The following is a 19,672-nucleotide window of genomic DNA, read 5'->3' as shown; positions in this document are numbered from 1 at the left end:
GCCTGACCTTTCTCACGACTTTAACCTAATTTCCTAATTTGCATAATTGTTGTTTTTCCCGGAAATATTTCACGCTTGACTAATTTGCCACACATTCCAGGTATTTATGACTAAGAGCAACAAAATACTTTTTAAGATTAGTACAGTGGCTTTGCATAATATACTTCACCGGAGAATTTTGTCAAACTCTTTGAAATATTGAGCGGTTCTAACTTAAAAAGTACACTTTACGAAGGATGATTTTCCCTTCCTTATCTTATCATCTGCAGACAGCTGTAGTCGATTCTTTACACTGATCGAATTCAGCTGATGTTGCTGTTTGCAATATGAATGTTACTTTGACTTGTTCGTTCAGTTCTCCTGATTCCTCCTGTAGTTTGGAGGGCACGGGGTCCCAGATTGTACCCCTGTTGGCATGTATGGGAGTGAGCTCAGGGCAACAGCGAACCGGAGACGAAAACGTTAATGAGGTTGACCTGATCCTGAATAGAGCTGGATACTTTGTTGCAACCGAAAACGAGAAAATATCAATGACTGTATGCCCGAGAAAAAATCAACTACAGACTGGGCTGGCAGAAAGAGCAACACATGCTCGTATCCAAGTCATCGAGGACCGCGGAAAACTATAAAGAAACCGCGCCGCGTAAACGCCACCTTATCGGAAGAAATTTACCAATTTCACCATGCCACAGTTCTCATCGGCTCGGGTAAGTACAAACTGAGTGCAGCCAGACCGCAGCCATAATCCTCATAATTGCGGGGTGGGCTTGATTGGTAAATACAAACGAATTCTTATTCGAAGGTGCTTATTTTACTTTTTGCTTGTTCATATGGTCAGTACATAAATTTTAATTTTTATTGGAATATGCCAAGGGAAAAAAGCTAGACGTAATCCCATGCCATTGTTTTTTTTGTATTTGAATGAGCTTTTAGCTTTTAGTCGACTCGTTTAAATATCCAAAGGCATTGCTCGATTCTGTTGCATTGTCTCTTATCCTTATAACTTTTTCGGAAAAAGGGAGGGGGGGGCGGGGGCGTTGGGGTAGTGCTTCGAGGTGGACTGAAGTGGTAATTTGCTAATCAGGCACCCTGCCTGCAAAAGGACATCAAATGGGAGAGAATGGGGAGGAGGGGAGCCAGGAGAGGGACTAGAGGGAATAGGATTGTGGGTGGGGCTGTAAGGGACGCCGATCGCCCAATATTTCACTCGCCTTCCTTTCTTTAGCTGTCATGAAAGGAAATTACAGCACTTTAATTTGGTGTTACGTGAGCGCACAAACCAGATTGACAACAACAACAACAACTTTATTTGCACTCAGCTAGAAATCAAATGAACAAAACTAAGTTAAAACAAAAAGATTACATGGCTGCCCGAGATAACCTTAATGGGCTAATAAGACTGGGCAGCCATCCTTAGTTAAGCTGGGCACGATGACGATGACCATGATGACGATGGTTACGGTGACGGTAAGGATGACTCACGTTGCTGGTGAGCGTGATGGTGATTGTGGTCAGTATTGTTAATCTATTTATCATTATCATTTTTAATGATAGCTGTGTGTTCCAACTGCCGCGGAGAACACTACAAATCCCGTAAGGCTCGCTTTTTCATGTCTGGAGAGCAGGTAAGCTACTACACATTGGCCATTCATAGCTTAGTAATCAAAGGATTTTTTGATGCGCCCCACAGGTGCCCTGATATCTATAACGACTGACAACATGAATAAAAGGTACCTTTGTTGGTTTTTTGCTGTCTTTTCTTCAATGGGTGGCCGTTTTGAATCGTTTAGGCGTGGTCGATTTCCAAGAGGCTTTGGATCTAGGTATAAAGATAGCGGTTTATCCGAGTTTTCCGATCACGCGTCGAGAACGGTTTCTGAATGGCAACTTGTTCCCAGTCCTAACTAAAATTGAACCGCGCTTAAATAATGACCACTGCTTGAAGACACCAACAAGAACAAAAATGCGAGGGCGCCCTTTGGCATTGGCTAGGAAACACATATAGAGCTTCCAAAGTTACATGTATTGGAGATCTTTGTGGAATTGTTAATAATCTTGTCCATAATTTGATAATCCATTTTATTACGCTTCAGGATCCTTACTCAGATACCTTGGAGATTGGAGATGATATCGAGGGGTCTGATTCCGCCACTTTCTCTGTCACTACTGTTTGTGAGGAGAGCACAATGCCAGCCACGGTGTGTGCAGAGGTCTCAAGCACTGGTGAGGGGTCAGAAACAGTCTCTTTGCAGTCTCATTCGTCCCAAGCCTCGATACCAGAAGAAGGGATTAGTATATGGGTTGACGAGATGGAGGAACAAAACAGCAAACGGCAGAAATTAAACGAAGCTGTCCACAGCGTCTCAGGTGGCCGGTACAGCCCTGTAATGTCCACCCTGAACGCGACCTGGGGCGACGTCTTTGACACCCAGCAGCGAAATTACATTCGCAAAGCTAAAGAGGCTATAGCGACGTCATTGTCTTTTATCACTCCCGGCCAAGAAGAACTGGTTTGGAAGGCGTTACAAACGGAGGTACTTTTGGATCCAAACAGAGACAACCAAGCAAAGCGCAAGCGTTTTGATCCCGACTCTGGTCTTGTCGACATTTTAGTCAAGGCCTATGAGCAAGCAGGTCATTGGCAAACAAAGCGACAGATCCTTTCCCTCTTTGCAGACGACTTTTCAGGAGCTGAGCTTCAAGAGATGATCCCTGGGCTCTCCAAATGGCGCAGTCAAACAGGAGTATCAAGTTGTGACAACAGCCTACCTCCGATCAGATAACGCTGGATGTTACCACAACGGGCATCTGTTGCTAAGTCTTAGAGAAGTAGGGGTGAGAACCGGTGTCAGGCGAATGGGATATGATTTCTCAGAGCCACAGGTTGGTAAGGACATCTGCGATAGGAAGACTGCTGCTATGAAGGTACACATAAAGCGCTAGGTTAACGAGAAGCACGACGTCGTCACTGCTGAGGATATGAAAGCAGCACTAGAATCCCATGGTGGTATCAAAGGGTGCAGAGCAGCGGTCGTCGAGGTGGACACGACCAGTGAGAGAAACAAAGATAGCAAGATACCAGGTATTAGTGTGTTGAACAATTTCCAGTATGAGGAGTGTGGCATCCGTATGTGGAAAGCGTACAGCATCGGCCCTGGACGCCTCATCCCCTATAGTGGTCTTGGAGTTACACCACAAGGAGATACTGGGCTAAGGGTGATAAAGCCATTTGGTCAAGCTACACACAGGGGAAGTGTGGGTGGGAGCGTCAGGCACCAGTCTGAGATCTACCCTTGCCAAGAGACTGGATGCGTCCTCACGTTCAAGACCCAAGCAGAGGCAGACAACCATATGGACGCGGGCAAGCACCGTCTTGAGGGAATTATGACAGGGGTGACTTTTGTTCCGGATGTGCCATCAACCTCATCGCAAGGTGAGGATAGTGGTAGCGCTGTCAGAGGATATGACCCTAGACCATTGGGGTGGGCTCTGAAGATAACAAAACGACCCACCAGAATGACTGATAACGTCAAGACCTTCTTGATGAAGAAATTTGAAGAGGGTGCAAGAACTGGAAACAAGGCCGATCCTGTGCAGGTAGCGAGGGAGATGAAGACCCTCAGAAATGAAGACGGAGACCTTACGTTTAAGCTCGAAGAGTGGAGGACTGCGCAGCAAATCAGCAGCCTGTTTTCACGTCAGACAGCGGCGCTGCGTCATAGGGGTATTGATGCGGAGGAAATCCCGGAGGAAGACATCGAGGCCGCAGAGTCGGAAATGGCTTTTGTCACCCTTAGAAGTTTGGTGATGGATGATATTGGCAAACCAAGCCATCCAATCATCGTGGGGGTCGGCAATATCTGCGACCTTGTAAAGAACAAGAACCTTGACTCACTCAAACTGGCAGCTCGGAAAGAAATCTGCAATCAGCTACACTTGACGACGAGAGGACCGCTGTCAAGAAAAAGGACTTTCTTTGAGGCCATTGAAAATTTTTCTGAGAGCTGCTCATGTTTTCAAAAATAACGTCACATGGTTTTAGTAGGGAGGACCTCTTTGCCTCTACCCCCATCTTCTCTATTGGGGCCTTTTAGATAGGTGCAGGGAGACCCTTACATAACAGGGTTTATAAATACTTGTAAAATTGTGAGCAATATAAGACTGAAAACTGAATGAATGCTATAGTAAACACAGTAAAACGAAAACTGCAAGGATTTTTACGTACTGCTAAACGCCAGCTGTCCGTTGCTATGCTTAAATGTTATCATGGATAAAACCAATCCGGGTTTTCTTCATCGACGAAAAAGCTGTGCTTAAAGAAATAAGAGAAAGATTTCAGCAGTAATGAACATGGATTGATCAGCTTTAGTAACGTTTTGTCACTTTCCCATCCAGGAATCTATTACGTAACAGTGTATTAAGTTTCGACTCAATAATTTGCACAGCCATGTTACTTAATGTTCGAATTTCATTTCCTCTTCCACCGAATTGACTGTCATTTCGGAAACTTGTTTGCCTTCCATCACACTTGGTGAAAACATAACTCTAGTAGTCTCCAAAACTGTTCACTAACTTACAAAACACAATCTTGAGTCTGTCTGGCATACTAATTTGCATGTCCGTGACAGAATGACAGAATTCGATTCGTGAACTGTCATGTTCGTTGTGGACTGTCAACGTCTGCAAGATCGAAACAACAATAGTTTCAAAAACAAGAACTTAAAGAAAATTTGTTTCATTAGGAGCAGGGTCATCATCGCTTGTATGTTATATCAACAAATCCGCGAAGTTTTCCGGGGAAAATCGACAACGTGCAAATTAGTCAAATTTGAAGAAAGCTTACGGAGGGGAATTTTGACCCATCAAATGACAAAATACGCGGTTGAGGTATAGCCCCTTATCTGAAAAAGTTATATTTTTCTCCGAGTCATAGTAAAAAAGCCAATAAACACCTACAACATGTCGCAAATCAAAAGGAAATTTTTCCCGGAAAAACTACAATTATGCAAATTAGGAAATTAGGTTAAAGTCGTGAGAAAGCTCACGCGACAGCATTTTAATTTGCCGAATGAGAGTTTGCGTATTCTTAAAGACTTTAAGACAGACTAATAAAAAATAGTTTTGATCTGGAAATAAACTGCCGCACTTTAGAGAAAACCAGCTTTGAAAATTGCCAAAATTCTTCTTACTCACGATAGCCACGATGTGATGATATTTGGATGCGTTACGAAGTGAGTTATTTTTAACCAAATTCGTTTATATTGGAGACGTGAGCTGTTCATAGGCTGGGTAGTATGTACAGTTCGTATAAATGAATAAGGCTAACGCGAAGTACGTAAAATCATTCGTGGAAGTTTACCCAAATTTCCCGTCTCACGTGACCAAAAGAGCACCAAAAACTAAGGGGTGGTCTAAATTCTATGAAATTTCTTTTATTTTACTAAAAATACCACCGGTCGTTATCTTATCTGGTAGAGAAAAAATGCTGAGAGTTTGGAGGGAATCGGCCGACCTCGATCCGTGGACTCTACCTGGTCCTTACTGACAGTGACACTTAAGCAATAAACCAGCTGCTTTTCTACCTAAGTTGTCTTTTCAAGCTGTCAATGATATATGTAATAACATGTTTGAAGAAACAGCAAGCGCCAGAAAAGGCGTTTCGAATGTCCATCTTTTAAAAGAAGCATAGTGTATAACTCACTTCGTGACTTTACTACACTGGGAAGTGTTAGCAGTGATAGTTAACCGCAGTGTGTGGTCAAACATTATCTTGCAGGTTTATATGGCAGCAGAAAACTTTACTGGAGATGGACGGCAGAAACTGTTATGTTCCGAGGGTTTAGCTGCTGGACTATACAGCCACTTGACATTTCTTTTAGTTTTAAACTCTTTTCTGTCCGTTACTGCATTTCTCGGGAATGCTCTGATTCTAATTGCTCTCCCCAAGGAGTCTACCCTTTTTCCGCCGTCCAAACTCTTGCTTCGTAGCCTTTCAACAACTGATCTCTGTGTTGGTCTTATTTCGGAGCCTCTCGCTGTTACCTATTGGATGTCTGAGGTGAATGAACATTGGAATATTTGTCGCTATGTATCAGTGGCAAGTTTTTTCTCAGCCTCTGTTTTGTGTGCAGTGTCTCTAATGATATTGACTGCGATAAGCGTAGACAGACTTCTCGCCCTGTTGTTGGGACTGAAATACAGACAAGTTGTAACTTTAAAGCGAACCTACGTGATCGTTATTAGCTTTTGGATTGTGTCTACTGCCACTGCAGCAATGTGGTTTTGGAATCCCGTTATAACTCTATGGTATAGCTTGATAGGTGTACCAATGTGTCTACTAATCTCGACCTTCTCTTACGCAAAGATTTTTCTCAAGCTCCGTCATCATCAAAATCAAGTACAAGGTCATGTTCAACAACCGAACCAAACAAATCATCTGAACATAGCTCGATATAAAAAGGCAGTGTCTACTGCAATATGGCTGCAACTGACGCTGGTCGCTTGTTATCTACCCTATGGTATAGCGGAGGCTTTGGTGACTAGTAGTGGACGATCTTCACCTGTTTCTCACATTCGGTTTTATACAGCCACTTTAGTTCACCTGAACTCGTCATTAAATCCGATACTTTACTGCTGGAAGATAGTAGAAGTCAGACAAGCAGTAAAGAACATAATCCGACAAATTCTTTGTCATTGTTTTTCGGGTTAATCCTGTAGACAACGACAAAAGATTAAAAACTTATTGGTGTTTGCAAGTTAAGATTTTAGCAGGTTAATTCTCTTCAGGGTTGTCTTGAATTAAAGCTGGTGCTTATTCTTATAATTTATCGGTATTATTTGTTTCAGGAGCAGTAAGATGGCCGTCAGAGAAATTTCTATCGTTGTTGTTAATAAAAAAAATTGTCTCCGATGACGACTAGTAATTTTACAACTGTAAATAAAGAGATGAAAAACAATAAATTATTGCTCTTCTCCGTGTAGACTTCATTCCACACAACATTCAAACATGGTTTAATTAAGATAAAAGTTGATGTACTTTTTTCCGCTGGAAATAAATATATGAAAAACGAAAATAAATTCAATGCTACGTAGAAACCTACACGTTACAAATTATTCTGACACAGTTTAATTAATTAAGATAAGCAGTCAGCGGGTTTTGATGTTTCTTTTCGTTCATAACACAGCTAGAAAGCCACAGGAGAGATGGTTGCCAATTCTACCACGGAAATGAATACTTTCCTGCGTACTGATCCGGGAACTAAGGTCTAAGGATTGAAAACGTACAGTCGGCTACGAAAAGACACTTTTTAAAATCGAGTTCTTGATGTTTACGGTCATTGCCTCGATTTCAGTTTCTCCATGGTTCGTCTTCAGCTTTGGTTCCACTGAAAACTCAAAACTTACTATATATTCACCAAAGTGATGATTTGTTAAACATTTATAGGATAAAATGGATATATGCAGGGTGAATATTTGACACTAAGGTGGTAGGTTTCACAAAATTGAGAATTGTTTCTTGACGCAAAAAGACAACTTCGTAAGCTTCCTGAGTAATTGAATTATTAGTCTATCTACATAGGTTCTGAGAATCGCCTTGCTCGTTAATTGCTAAATCACTCAAAGCTAGCGTGGCGGGCATTCTTGTTAAATTTATCAAACCGTGCAGTTAAAAATAAAAGGTTTCTGAAGCAAACATTGCTCTCTCGAGATAGCCCGTCTGTCTTGAATATTGAACGAGTGCAGGTATATTTATTCAAGTAAAGTACCAGGTGGCGCCTTTTAATTTGTGGCCTTAATTATTACGATCAACATCTTACTGTGTCCGTGTATCTAGCTTGTGCATTAAATGCTTATGCGCTATTCTATGGTTTAGAACAAGAAAGAGATAAATGTGGAGACAAAATTCTGAAAAAAATGACCCATATTTAATGGCGATGGAAACAGGGAAATACATTCTCCGTGAACAAATTGAAACATTTTTTTTTTTTTTTAAAGGAACAAGTTTGTCTTCTTCCTCCTTAGAAAGGCTCATATCTTTTACATAATGCGTGTGGGCTTTTTGGAAACGTTAGGACTAAAACGACTTTTAGTTAGTCATTTTTAATGGAACTTTTTCTTAGTCCCTTTTTTAAAATAATGGACTCTGTGAAGTATCGGCCGTTCAAATTAGTGATTGTGGGCGCTAAAAAGATGAAGGCAAACCACCTGATTCGGTAGAATCGACACATTTGATCAGATCCACTTTCACTCCTGTGTTTTCATTTCAGTTTTGGGGGACTTATATTCTTTTACAAAATAAACAAAGCAGACCTGTTTGCCAACCAGAGTGAAGGAAAGGAAGTTTGTCAGTAGTTTAATTAACAAAGGAACAGTGAATTTACAAAACGTTTTACCTGCTATAACATGAACAGGTCACCATTTCAACATACCAAATCTGACTGAAATCAGCCAAATTGCCTTTGAGTTGAAAATTTTCAAAGTGCCGGTCCCCATCCGGCGAAAGCAAAGTTTTGAGAAATCGTCAATTAGCTGTCAATCAATACGAAACTTTTACTTCCGCTTGAAAACGACTGTGTCCATATTTCCTCGGAGACTATTTCCTCTTTTTAAATTTTCACTTTTGGTCGAAAGGCTCACAGTTCAAAATTTATTTTCACTGACAAAAGCGAAAATTGAAAATTTATCGATCTAGAAGGTGGTAACGTTGAAAATGCTAAACATGATTTAACTGCAAAGTATGTTTCTAAATTAAAAGACATCCGAGAACGTGTGAACTGGACTATTTTCGGGAAAATCAGCTAAATCAATTTATCTTGATCTTTAAAGGGGACGTTTGATAGCGGGGTACATGTTGACAGACTTCCAAGGCCCTGTTTAATCATTTCACACCATCTTTCTGAAACATGTCAAAAGGATGGAATTATTCAGGTTGTAGATTTCAGATTTGGTGTCATTTTTCTTTAAGTCAAAAGCATAAGCTTAAACCCAAAAGTTAATTATAGAATCGTTTCTTTTTTTTATTTTGATTATTATTATCGTTTGAAAGAAAAGGTACATAGTTCTAATTCGTAGCTTTTTTTTCAACGAAAAGAAAAACCTGACAATCTTCAGTCTTAAGCAGTAAACCAGCTGCTTTTCTACCGAAGTTGTCTTTCCAACTGTGGTTGTCACCGCTCAACTGAACTGTAAGTCGTCGTTCCGAAGTTCGAAGTTGAATAAATGAAGTAAGTTTAGTCCAACGTTGCTGTTTAGCAATTTACTGAACTTGTTAAAGTGGAGGTGAGTGACATTAGTTACTCCCCGACTGACTCTTTTCCATGGCAATGTTTCCAATTCCTACATTTGTTTAGATTTGCGATAATAGTGTTAGTTACTATTTGATTAACAGACGCGGCGGACTAGGAATGTGCTGTTCTTGCCATTCTGGACTAAGTACTGTGAAGAATTCGAAATGATCCCTGATAAAGAATACTGTTTGTTCTCCATTAAAAACTACCTCTCATAAAAGCTTCCAATCAATCTTAGCCTACACTTCGTACTTCCTAACGGGCGGTTACTGTATTAGCTAATTATAAGGTGAGTAATCCCTTGCGTTTATATCTGATACATTGAATGACTTTCAAAACTTTCTCTTTGTCATACATCAATAATCATCAATAATCATCTGCTTTAATAGGAGGTTTCAGCTAGATGGGCATAATTCCTATCACAGTGGTGAGTTTCTTTCGGGTTTTTTTTATTATTATTATTGATATTCATTATCTACTATCTAATTTTATTATTACATATGGCCTCATAGCTCTGTCTAATCTCTTTTGCCGTCATTTTTCACGGCAAGCCAAACACAAAGTGTACATTACCCTTGTGAGATAACTTTCAGAATTCCAAGGAATTTCCCAGGAATTCATAGGAAAAAAATTCCTAGGAATTCCAACGCAAATATACTTACCTTGAAAATTCCTTAAAATTCCCAAAAATTCCTAGGAATTTCTGAGAATAACTTGGAATTTGTAGGATTTTTTAAGAATAGCTTGGAATTTTTTGGGAAAATCTGAGAAAAACTGGGAACTTCTGATCATTTGTAGGCCAGACAAAATTTTGATGAAATGCCGGGCTTTAAAATAACAAATAAAGTCATTGATATCACATCAAACAAGTTTTAAATCAAAAGTTTATTACATTGGCTTTCATGAATTTAAACGTAAGAATAATTATCTGTTCCTTTTTATTACACCAAGAATCAAAAGTGAAACCGAAAACAGATATGAAGGTCAAACTTTTGCTGGTCTTAAACAAAATACTATGTTCAATATAAAATTTGCTTGTTAAATTCAAAATACATGTTTGATAAAAAGAGAACTGTTTTAGATAATTAACTTACCTTTTTGGTTTACAAATCCAACAGTTTTCCATACACAGAGATTAAATTATTGTTATTATGTAGAACCAATCTGGATTCTCTTGATTATAAGGAATCAATCATAACAACAAAGCTAAAACATTCATTCAAATAAAAAAAGGTTGACTTAGCTGCTGTTCAGTTTTTTTCTGTTGAGTCCGCAGCGTCCTTTGTTGCCCTCTAATTAGTGAGTCAACAGCTAGCCAGCCACTCCATCTTATATTTTTGTTCCATGACACCTAAAACAAAATAAAAAATATATATTACATTGCGATATAAATGAGGTACTCTAAGCTGAGATCCAAATTTTCATTTGCTCACAGCTTAATACATGCAGCTAATTAAGACCTGACTGTAAGCTTTTTGAAATCCTTAAAAAAAGAAGACTTGATAATTGTGAAGGTGTTTTGTATACTACTGATAAATATGTTACATAGACCTTGAACTTACAGTAGATTAAATCAAGGCTTTCCTTTTGGAGGCCCACAGTCTCTCCTCAAGTGACAGTTGTTCTCCCCTAACGGGATGACTGCCTTACACTTCATCTGGAGTGAAAAGATAGAAAAGTAAGGTTTTTAATCCCTTAGGTGGCTTTGGTGTATTTCTCACCATGTGGAGCACCTGGGTCTGTAATTAAAAAATACCTAACAAATTGTAATGTCATTCTTCTGACACCTCAAGTATCTGATGATGTACATAAATTGTACACTAGACTTAGTCGCGTGTATTGGGATGAATGGATGGTCGGAAGATTTTAACGTAAAGGATCGTTGTAACAGATCCCATCCCGGGTACGAAAGGATCAGGAAAGCTACCCAAGGAGGATACCATCTTATTGCCTACTGTGTCGGGGAGGCGGGCAAGCCAAGGCCTTGCTGGTGATTGTCATTTTCTAGAGCGGAGGGAATTTTATTGGGACAGCTTTGCAAAAACTCCTCACTCGTCCATAAGGCAGAAGTTATGATTTTAAAAGTTGTGCGGAAGAAAACGAATCTGCGCAATGTCTACGAAAGAGTGCCAGAGTTTACTGACTCAAAAGTCGTTTTAGATTATATCGGAGTTCCTGAAAGTTCATACCTCGTACTGAAGACAATGTTCCTACACGAATGATTCGAACATCCTGAAGAAAAATCTTACTGGACTGTAGACAAACTTGCCCTCTCTCACTTTCGCTACGTGACAAATAAGATCGTGTTTACTTTGCAAGTTTATTTCGCCAGAAGCGACAGTCATTAATTTATTTGCAATTTTCGAGTTTTTCTTGTGGTTTTAGGCAAATGAAGTAAATTCTTTGGCTGTTTCATCGCAGCGAGTTCATAGATCGGAAGGAAAATTGAATATTTGCAAGCCAAGCAAAGAACATGTAAAACGTGCAAGGATTACGTCATTGGTAGGGAAATAACCACCGTACCGTGAATAACGTAATTCTTGAATTATGTGACTCGTGTGACTACTTTGCCAGCCCTTTACTCATTGAAAATCTAATTAAATTTAATCATGACTTTTAATAGTGTTATTATTGTTGCGTTCGTATCGTTCACGACCATACATATTCCGAAGAAAGTTCCAGATTAAGAACATTACGTCATCGGAGATTTCACAATGGCTACGAGTACGACTGATGGTGCAATAATACAGTTTGTGTTGATCAAGTGATGTGGTGTCTACAGTAATCAATGATTCATCAAGGACTGCTTTGGAATGTGCACTGCGTTATGACTGTAGTATTAACAAAACAGTTAAAATTTAAAAGTGCGGTTATAAGATTTAAAAGATCTTCTTGTTGCCATTTTGTTTAATAAGTGATCTGCAATTTACCGGAGGTATAAATTTACCCTTTATGTCTAGTAGATACTGAACAAGATAGAAAATGTCATAGGGAACAAGATGTCTGTCAGTGGCAGCCCCCTGTACATTGACGGTCACGCCCCCCACTTTCGAAGTCGAAAGGCTAACCTGGCTCATCTTAATATAAAATTTGATTTTTCCAACAGATACAAAACTAATTCCAGATGAACACTATTTCCACACTAATACTGTGACAAATCAGCATTTCATATTCTTGGCGGCCATCATATTAAAACAATTTATGAAATGTTGCACACTTACTTCCGTCTGCCTCTCGCTTGCTAACAGACAGGACCACATGTTGTTAAAAGATGCTAAAAGACTCACTACAATAGCTTGTTGTTATTGTGCTACTCACCACTCTTCTCAGAGCAATTTGATCTAGACAAGAACCGCGCTCTCACCAGGGCAAGGTTGAACAAAAGATGGGTAACTTAGCCTATGAGCAGGCTCTCGTGTTTGGGCCGGGGGCGTGAGCGGCAAAGCCGCATGAAGGACTCGCTCACATGCCAATATAGAAAAACACTAGACACTTATTTAGCCTGCTCAGGCACTGGAGACAGATACTAGAGCCTCCTCGCAGGCTATGGGTAACTCTATCCACCCGAAAAATCACTAACCCTGACTGGATAGTGATTTACCCAATGATTAGCTTTATCCAGCTTTTGAACAATCGGGCCAGATGTATAGCTAAGGGTTGTTCAGAAATAGTCAAAATTTTTTTAGCAATTACAGTTTGTGGCTGAAGTAAAGCCAAGAAAATAAATAACAGCAAAATAATTTTTCCCCAGATTTATTTATTAGACATTGCTGAAGTGGGTCATTTCTATCATCATTCATAATATCTGGATTTCGGATTCTAGTTTCCGGTTCCGGATTCCGGTTTCCGGATTCAGTGTTTTAGGGTTGCCCTTAATGATGTACGTGCATGTTCATCTTGAATAATCTGAAATTTCAGAGAGTTTAAAAATATCATATCATATCTGTGATGGTTCTGAGGTGGAGGGCTGTTACATGTACATGTAAATGTCTTATGCACGGTTTTTTACTTGTTATGATTCAGCTGCCAATAGTTTCTGTATCTCTTGGTGTGCAACGATCTACACCAATATTTCAACGTAATAATGTACAGTGTATATTAATCAACCAAATTATGCTGCTTTTAGTTAACCAATGCTACTACATAGTAATGTGATGTTGAAGCCCACAAATTTACAAACATGCCCAGTGACAACTTGTCAAATATATGAACTGGCCAGACAGTCTAGATTACAAAATTTTCTGAAAGTTGGAATTACCAGATAAGATATTTCTTAAACATTATTTTGTAATTAATGATTTCTCAGACATTGTTTCCTTCAAGAAAAGATTCATACCCCACATGGAGCTTTTTTTTTCTATTAGAGCTCTCTCTTCCTGATACTTTAATTTGGAATTTCTAAAGACTGGCCATGAATGGGTGTTGGGTGTAAATATCTTCTGGAACGGCACATTCAGATTTAGTAAGCAAGAACATCAGTATTTATCCTGCAAACTCTGATTTTGTTTTGGAAGCTGAACTCATATGCAGTTGTACAGTTATATGTACAACCAAACAGCCTGGGTGGCCCTTTGATTGGGACTGTGCACATTGTTGTAACTTGCAATGTTCCAGTTTCTTGTTTAAAGCAAATTGCATTTGCTCTCAAAAGCAAGTCGCCAATTCATAACAGTTACTAAGTTTTCTTTGCATCTCAGGGAAGAGCCTGCCACTGTGAAAGTTGGGGTACCAACCCCTAGCATTTGATTCACTAACACTCAGTAAACAACTAACAATGAAGTACACTGTATATCAAAGAAAGGAATGTCATCTGTTGGTGTGCAAAGATTAATATAATAAACTATAATTGATGTTTTTATATGAATAACAGTGGTGTTCAAGTAGCAGCTACAGTACTATTGCATGCCTGTTCCTGTCAGTCAATATATGAACAGTTTACACATGGGCAGCCTGTATTAAAACATCAAAGATTTTCAAAGCAACCATGGCCTGGTAAGATATTTCTGAGGAAATATAAATTTAAGGTCCTTATGATTGCTTATAGGCATTGATTTTTATTTTAAACAATATCTTACTGAGTGTATTTTTCTTGTGTACTAATTGTTGTAGAATACAGAGATCACTATAATTATGTCTGAGATATTAATGTGTGAAATGTTCTGTAAACAAATGCATGCGGGAACAAATTAATTTATCATGGATGCAGCTTCTGAGAGATCCCCAATGTTAATGGAACATACACCGGACATACGTGTAGAAGAGGTTACTAATTTATTACTTAAGATTGTAATGATTTGTTTGGTTTCTCTGTATTTACAGACAACTTGATGGGATTATAATTTCTGCACCAAGTTCATTGAATAAACTGACTTGGAAGTTGAGTTCTGCAACCCATCCTGTGTGTTGTAATATCATAGTTGCAACATTGTGACAGATACACTGTATCACAATTATTAAGAAACACATTTATTAACTAATTATTTAAGGTGCCTGTTAAATTAATCTGTTTTTCTTAGAGATAATTTACTCATGGTTTATTTAAATAATTCCTTTTTTGATTTTAAATTGATATTTACCGCGCTTTGAAATCAATTTTGTGATAATCTGCATTGGACATGGCATAAATTAATATTTTGCCAACACGAAATGGAGAACTGGGTCTTTAGCAAAGTTGCAGGATTAGTATTTTTGTAGAAAGAAAGGGTTGAGAAATTTGTGACATTCTACAGACAGCCTTGCCATTCGTAACGTCCAATAAGGTTAATTTGTTCCCTATTGTTGTACAGATAGTGTTCCCTAATTTATAAATTATTTCAATCTGTTGTTTACATGATTGCCTTATAACCCCGTGTCCGGTTTGGTACATGGAGGATATTGATGTTTTGTTTATCCATTTTGCTGTAAATTATCTTAATTGATGTGTCAATCAAAACATATCTTGGATATGCTGGGCTCTTGTCACAAATGTACCTATGCCTCATAACCTTTGAGTGCATTTGGTTGTGTAGTGCAGACAAAATATATGTACATAATATACCTTACTCTTAGCTTACTTGTAATTCTTGGAATAATTTAATCATAGCAAAATTAATTAATGGAACCCAATAACAGCTCCTGTGGTCCACAATCTCAGTTGAGAAGAAGAACAAATCACATTGAAATTTGATAATAAAATTATTATTAGAAGCCTATGCAAGTAATCATGACCAGGAAAAAAAATCATAATTACCATTCATGCGAGAGTGATTTTGCTTATTGCAAACCCTTCCAGCAGGAGGAGACTCCATACAAAAGTGAAGATGGCTAAATGTATCTTTGGGGACAAGTTAGAAAACAAAACTTTCCAAATTTTCACATATGTATACTATTTTGGTATTTTTGCGAAATTTTATTTGGTAGAGATTTAGGGACTGAGTATTGTAGCCACTGCATTTCAATCAGTCCCCACAACAAAAAAAATGTGTAAACTTCTATTGTGTGGGAGTCCCCATGCTAACTAAGAAAGAATATAATGATTAATAATAATGTCTTGTCTTTCTGAATAAGGTAGGAAAGAACAAGAAATGTCACCAAAAAGCACAGAAGAGAGTTCTGTTATGTGATCAAGATTTTTCGTGGCTTCCCAGAAATCCTTGAAATCATGGCTCTATATTTCATAATCACACCATCTTACACCTCGATCTGCTGATGTAATCCTATTTCCGGCTGAAACTATTAAATCGTTCGCAATTTACCTCACATACATGTTCGATTATTTTCATTTGTAACAACATTCCAAAACATAACTGAGGATCTCCGCTTTTAGGCTTGACTAAATCTATATTAGTAAGAAACTGACACAGTCGAACTGGACTGACCAATAAAGATCGAAATTAAAACTAACACAGAGAAAACAAAAACATAATAAAGCAAATATATCAATGAAGTCAGCTTTTGCATTTATTAAAGCACAAAAACCAGATAGGGAGATTAGATTGAAGGAAGAAACTCGTTCCAAATGAGATAACAATTGACAACAATGGGCCACATTTAAATAACAATAACATGGGAAACGCTGAAGACAGGTCTGTTACGCTGTGTTAAATAAAATACTAATCCTACTCACATCACAGTTTAATATAGAGGAGACAAATGATGATGCCTGGATAAAAAGAAAAATCTCCCAGAACTTATACTGCTGAACGCCAAAGCCAGAATCGTGATTTCGTAACAAATCAACTCCTTCCTCAAGCAAAACCTTGAAAACACCTACGGCAGACAAAGTTTAGTTCAATACTATGCATTAAGAACTTTGGCTAAACTCAGTCAACTCGCAACTATGGTCCTTAAACGCTAGTCGCAGTTTGAGGTTATACCGTCATTATAGGGTGGATCTCAAAAATATCTAGCCAAAATAATTGCGGCTAACTGTGTAAATTTGCGAAATTGTTTATGATCCGGGAGAGATTAATCTCGCATTGTTTGGTCTGGGTTGCATTCCTAGCCCGGAAATTAAAGAGTTTGTAGTCTGGTACCCAGAAACTATGAATGTCTCTCTCTTTTAACACTGTTTTGGATCCTTTCTAGAATACCTCTGACTCGCTCTCCAAGTTTATCATTCATCCAGTAAGAATCTTCCGGAAATTCGCACCTTTCGTGAGGAACATTGTCTTAAGAACATACGAATGAAAGGGCCAGGTTATATTGAATGAGACGCTTGCTGCCTTGTAAAGGAACAAGTCTTTCTCGTGTTTCTTTCGCAGGACTGTCAGAACTTTAAGTGTCACCTTGTGCACTAATCTTGGGTTGCTGAAGATCCTCTTCAGAACAATGCCCTCGGCAACTGAAAACGACAAACGCCAGCAAGGCCGATGTTTACCCGATCGACTCTCCAGTCGTGGACGCCACTAGATGATATCCTTCGCTAACAACCTCTTGAAAAAAGTTATAGCAAGGATGTCCTCTATTAAGCCGTCGGCGTATATCTGATGCAGCCGGCCATTTGCCGCCCAGTTTGATCCATAAAGTTAGATCCACGGCTATTTCATAGTTAAAATACTTCCTCCCTTTCCAGCGGACTTCAAACGTGGCAGGGATCTTTCTAAGCTTAACATGGACATCTTCAGCTATCTTTTCCCGTGAGCATCTCTTTCTTGTCCTTAACGCCATCTCGACGAGATCTTTAAGAATGGCTGACTGTAAGGATCGAGAAACGCCGGTCAACGACCCATTTACCAAACCACTCATATTTTGCCCAAAGATACCCTTTGGTGACCTAATTCTAAAAATCACATTTAACGGTTCCAGCGAATTTTTATTTTTCAGAAATTCGCGAAAATTTGAGAGCGCGGTCAAAGTGCGGTTTTTCGTGTAATAAAATGACAGAAATAAGGTGCGAGGACGAAGCGCTGCTAAAGTCTTAAAATAATTTCAATTGACTTCAAACTTCACACAAATGTGGAACAACCACTCTAATTTATTCCTCGTTTTAAACTAATCTCAGAGATGTCGATATAGTGGTTTTCCGAATCATTTTAAAAACACCTATGAAGCGTGTGAAAAATAACGGCAAAATATAGGTCATGTTTAACAGCATCAAAATGCATCTGGTACCTCACTTTCCGATTATTTTACTTCACAGCCTTAAAATATCATTATTAAACATATACCATGCCAAGTTTCATGCTCGAACTCGCAGTATTTCCTTTTGAGAAAAACGAAAATCTATGTCAATGTGTAGGGCGAAAATAACACTATAATTATACACGAACAAGAGACAAACCAATTTCAACGGCGAAAGTAAAAGGCTATCATTAATTAAAATCCCGTCAATTCACTGCTGTCAGTAGAAACATAATGTCCACTACATAAAAACTGTTTTTAGACGTTTTCGGAACATTGCGCGTTAACTTTGTTTGATTTCCTATCGGCCGTCATGTCTAGTTTGTCATCACGTGTATTTCCCCTAATGTAAGCAACACTGTGAATGGTTGTCATAACAAGCGCAAGAGATTTCCTGGAACCTTAATGTTTTCGATTCAGCAAAACGCTTTAAGAGTCACTGACTGGAGACTCTTAAAGAGACTCTACCAGTCCAACCCGACTTTCCTTTGTTTTGGAAGTCCCACTGCGTAACTTGCGTCCCAGCGTAATTAATTCCGTACCATGTGACCGGATCCAGCAAAGGGCCTATTGAAGACACCAACAACGACAAAAAAAACAAGCACTCTTAGAAATATATCGAGTAGTCATTCTATGAAGAGACTTTTCAATTTTTCGTCAGTTATGCAAAAAAAAGTTCACCTAGCCTTAAAACGTTTGTGTTTGCTAGCGCACGTTCTCACTGCCCAGATTTTTTGTTCCAAATACTGATTGAAGAAAACCAAAAGTTAATCAAATTATTTATTTCGACCCGATATTGGGCAAACCAAAACACCTTTTAAGCCCGTAAAATTACGCAATTTTTGCCGTTTCCATAGGGGCTTGAATTCTTCGACAGTCGACGGAACCCCTCAAAATTTAATTTAACATAAAGCTTTCAATGTGATTAGTGTATCCGGTGTTCTAGTCTTGCAAATTGTTTCAATGCGAGTACCGATAACTTCGACTCAAGCGCGGCAATAGCACGACGTTTGAACCATGCATGCACTCAGTTCGGCAGGCTGAATTTAAGTCGGCGCGACTACTTATAGCACGGCAGGCCTAATGCCGTTCCGCACCGCAGTAGCGCGACTTGGCTTCGAACGGCGTGCTCTTGCCATGCACGTGCCGAACTGAACCAGGGAGGCGGAGCCGGGGTGGAGCCTTCAGCCCACCCGCCCTCCCCCCTCCGCTTTACCACAATGACAGTTTATTTTGTTTTAGTATGAGGTGCAAATGAAGAAATAAAGAAGAAGGAAAAGAAAACGAAAAAAAGTCTGGTTGACTACAGATTTACCAAGAATTTAAAAAGCTACAACCTCGTACCAAATCTGTAGTAACCTTCTCATGTTTACATAGTTTTAACCTTTCCGCAGCGTGCACTTCCTTCCCACACACGGGGTACTTGTGTAAAAGCGCAGGCCAGTCAGTACTAAGGCCGTGATATATCATGAAGGGTTGAGAAAGATGTATCAAGCTCACAATGCCTTCAAAATATATTGCTGTAAATGCACTAAAGGTGCCTGTCATTCTATAGTTCATCCACTAGGTTGATTTCCTTAAGAACTACACCATGGAGAATGTCAAAAATACCATTTCCGAGCTCCTAGATTTAATATGTATTTTTGGAGGGAGGATGCCCCTAGATCCCTCTGCAAACTTACCCCGGCACCCCTCGTTTTCAAGCAACCCCACCTCCTTCTTCCCCCCCCCCCCCCCCCCACCCTCTTCCCCTCTTTCCTTCACTTGAAAAGACTCCGCTGTCC

At 39.1% G+C, this 19,672-nt stretch overlaps 3 protein-coding genes and 2 pseudogenes across 3 annotated transcripts; 4 read left to right on the top strand and 1 right to left on the bottom strand.

The window, feature by feature from the left end:
• The first annotated feature begins 326 nt into the window (after positions 1 to 326).
• Positions 327 to 1,715, top strand: LOC149116417 (uncharacterized; annotated as a pseudogene).
• Positions 1,716 to 1,943: 228 nt separating this feature from the next.
• On the top strand, positions 1,944 to 2,833 carry LOC149116416 (uncharacterized; the record flags this gene model as incomplete). Its single annotated transcript, XM_089282336.1, has 1 exon — positions 1,944 to 2,833. A coding segment is annotated over one exon (840 nt), but the record flags the coding sequence as incomplete, so codon positions are not given.
• LOC149116415 (uncharacterized) lies at positions 2,833 to 4,026 on the top strand. Its single transcript, XM_089282331.1, has one exon. The coding sequence runs from the start codon at positions 2,980 to 2,982 to the stop codon at positions 4,024 to 4,026; it is 1,047 nt and encodes a 348-aa protein (XP_089138457.1). The 5' UTR covers positions 2,833 to 2,979.
• Positions 4,027 to 5,561: 1,535 nt separating this feature from the next.
• On the top strand, positions 5,562 to 6,960 carry LOC110047729 (melanocortin receptor 4-like). Its single transcript, XM_020753467.2, has one exon. The coding sequence runs from the start codon at positions 5,783 to 5,785 to the stop codon at positions 6,707 to 6,709; it is 927 nt and encodes a 308-aa protein (XP_020609126.1). The 5' UTR covers positions 5,562 to 5,782; the 3' UTR covers positions 6,710 to 6,960.
• A 9,730-nt stretch (positions 6,961 to 16,690) lies between these two features.
• On the bottom strand, positions 16,691 to 17,513 carry LOC149116414 (cyclic GMP-AMP synthase-like receptor 1; annotated as a pseudogene).
• Between the last annotated feature and the right edge of the window lie 2,159 nt (positions 17,514 to 19,672).

Source organism: Orbicella faveolata, unplaced genomic scaffold, assembly GCF_042242905.1.
Source record: "Orbicella faveolata isolate gen_17 unplaced genomic scaffold, um_ofav_v1 contig_12, whole genome shotgun sequence".
Lineage (NCBI taxonomy): Eukaryota > Metazoa > Cnidaria > Anthozoa > Scleractinia > Merulinidae > Orbicella > Orbicella faveolata.
This window is presented reverse-complemented; position numbering and strand designations above follow the sequence as displayed.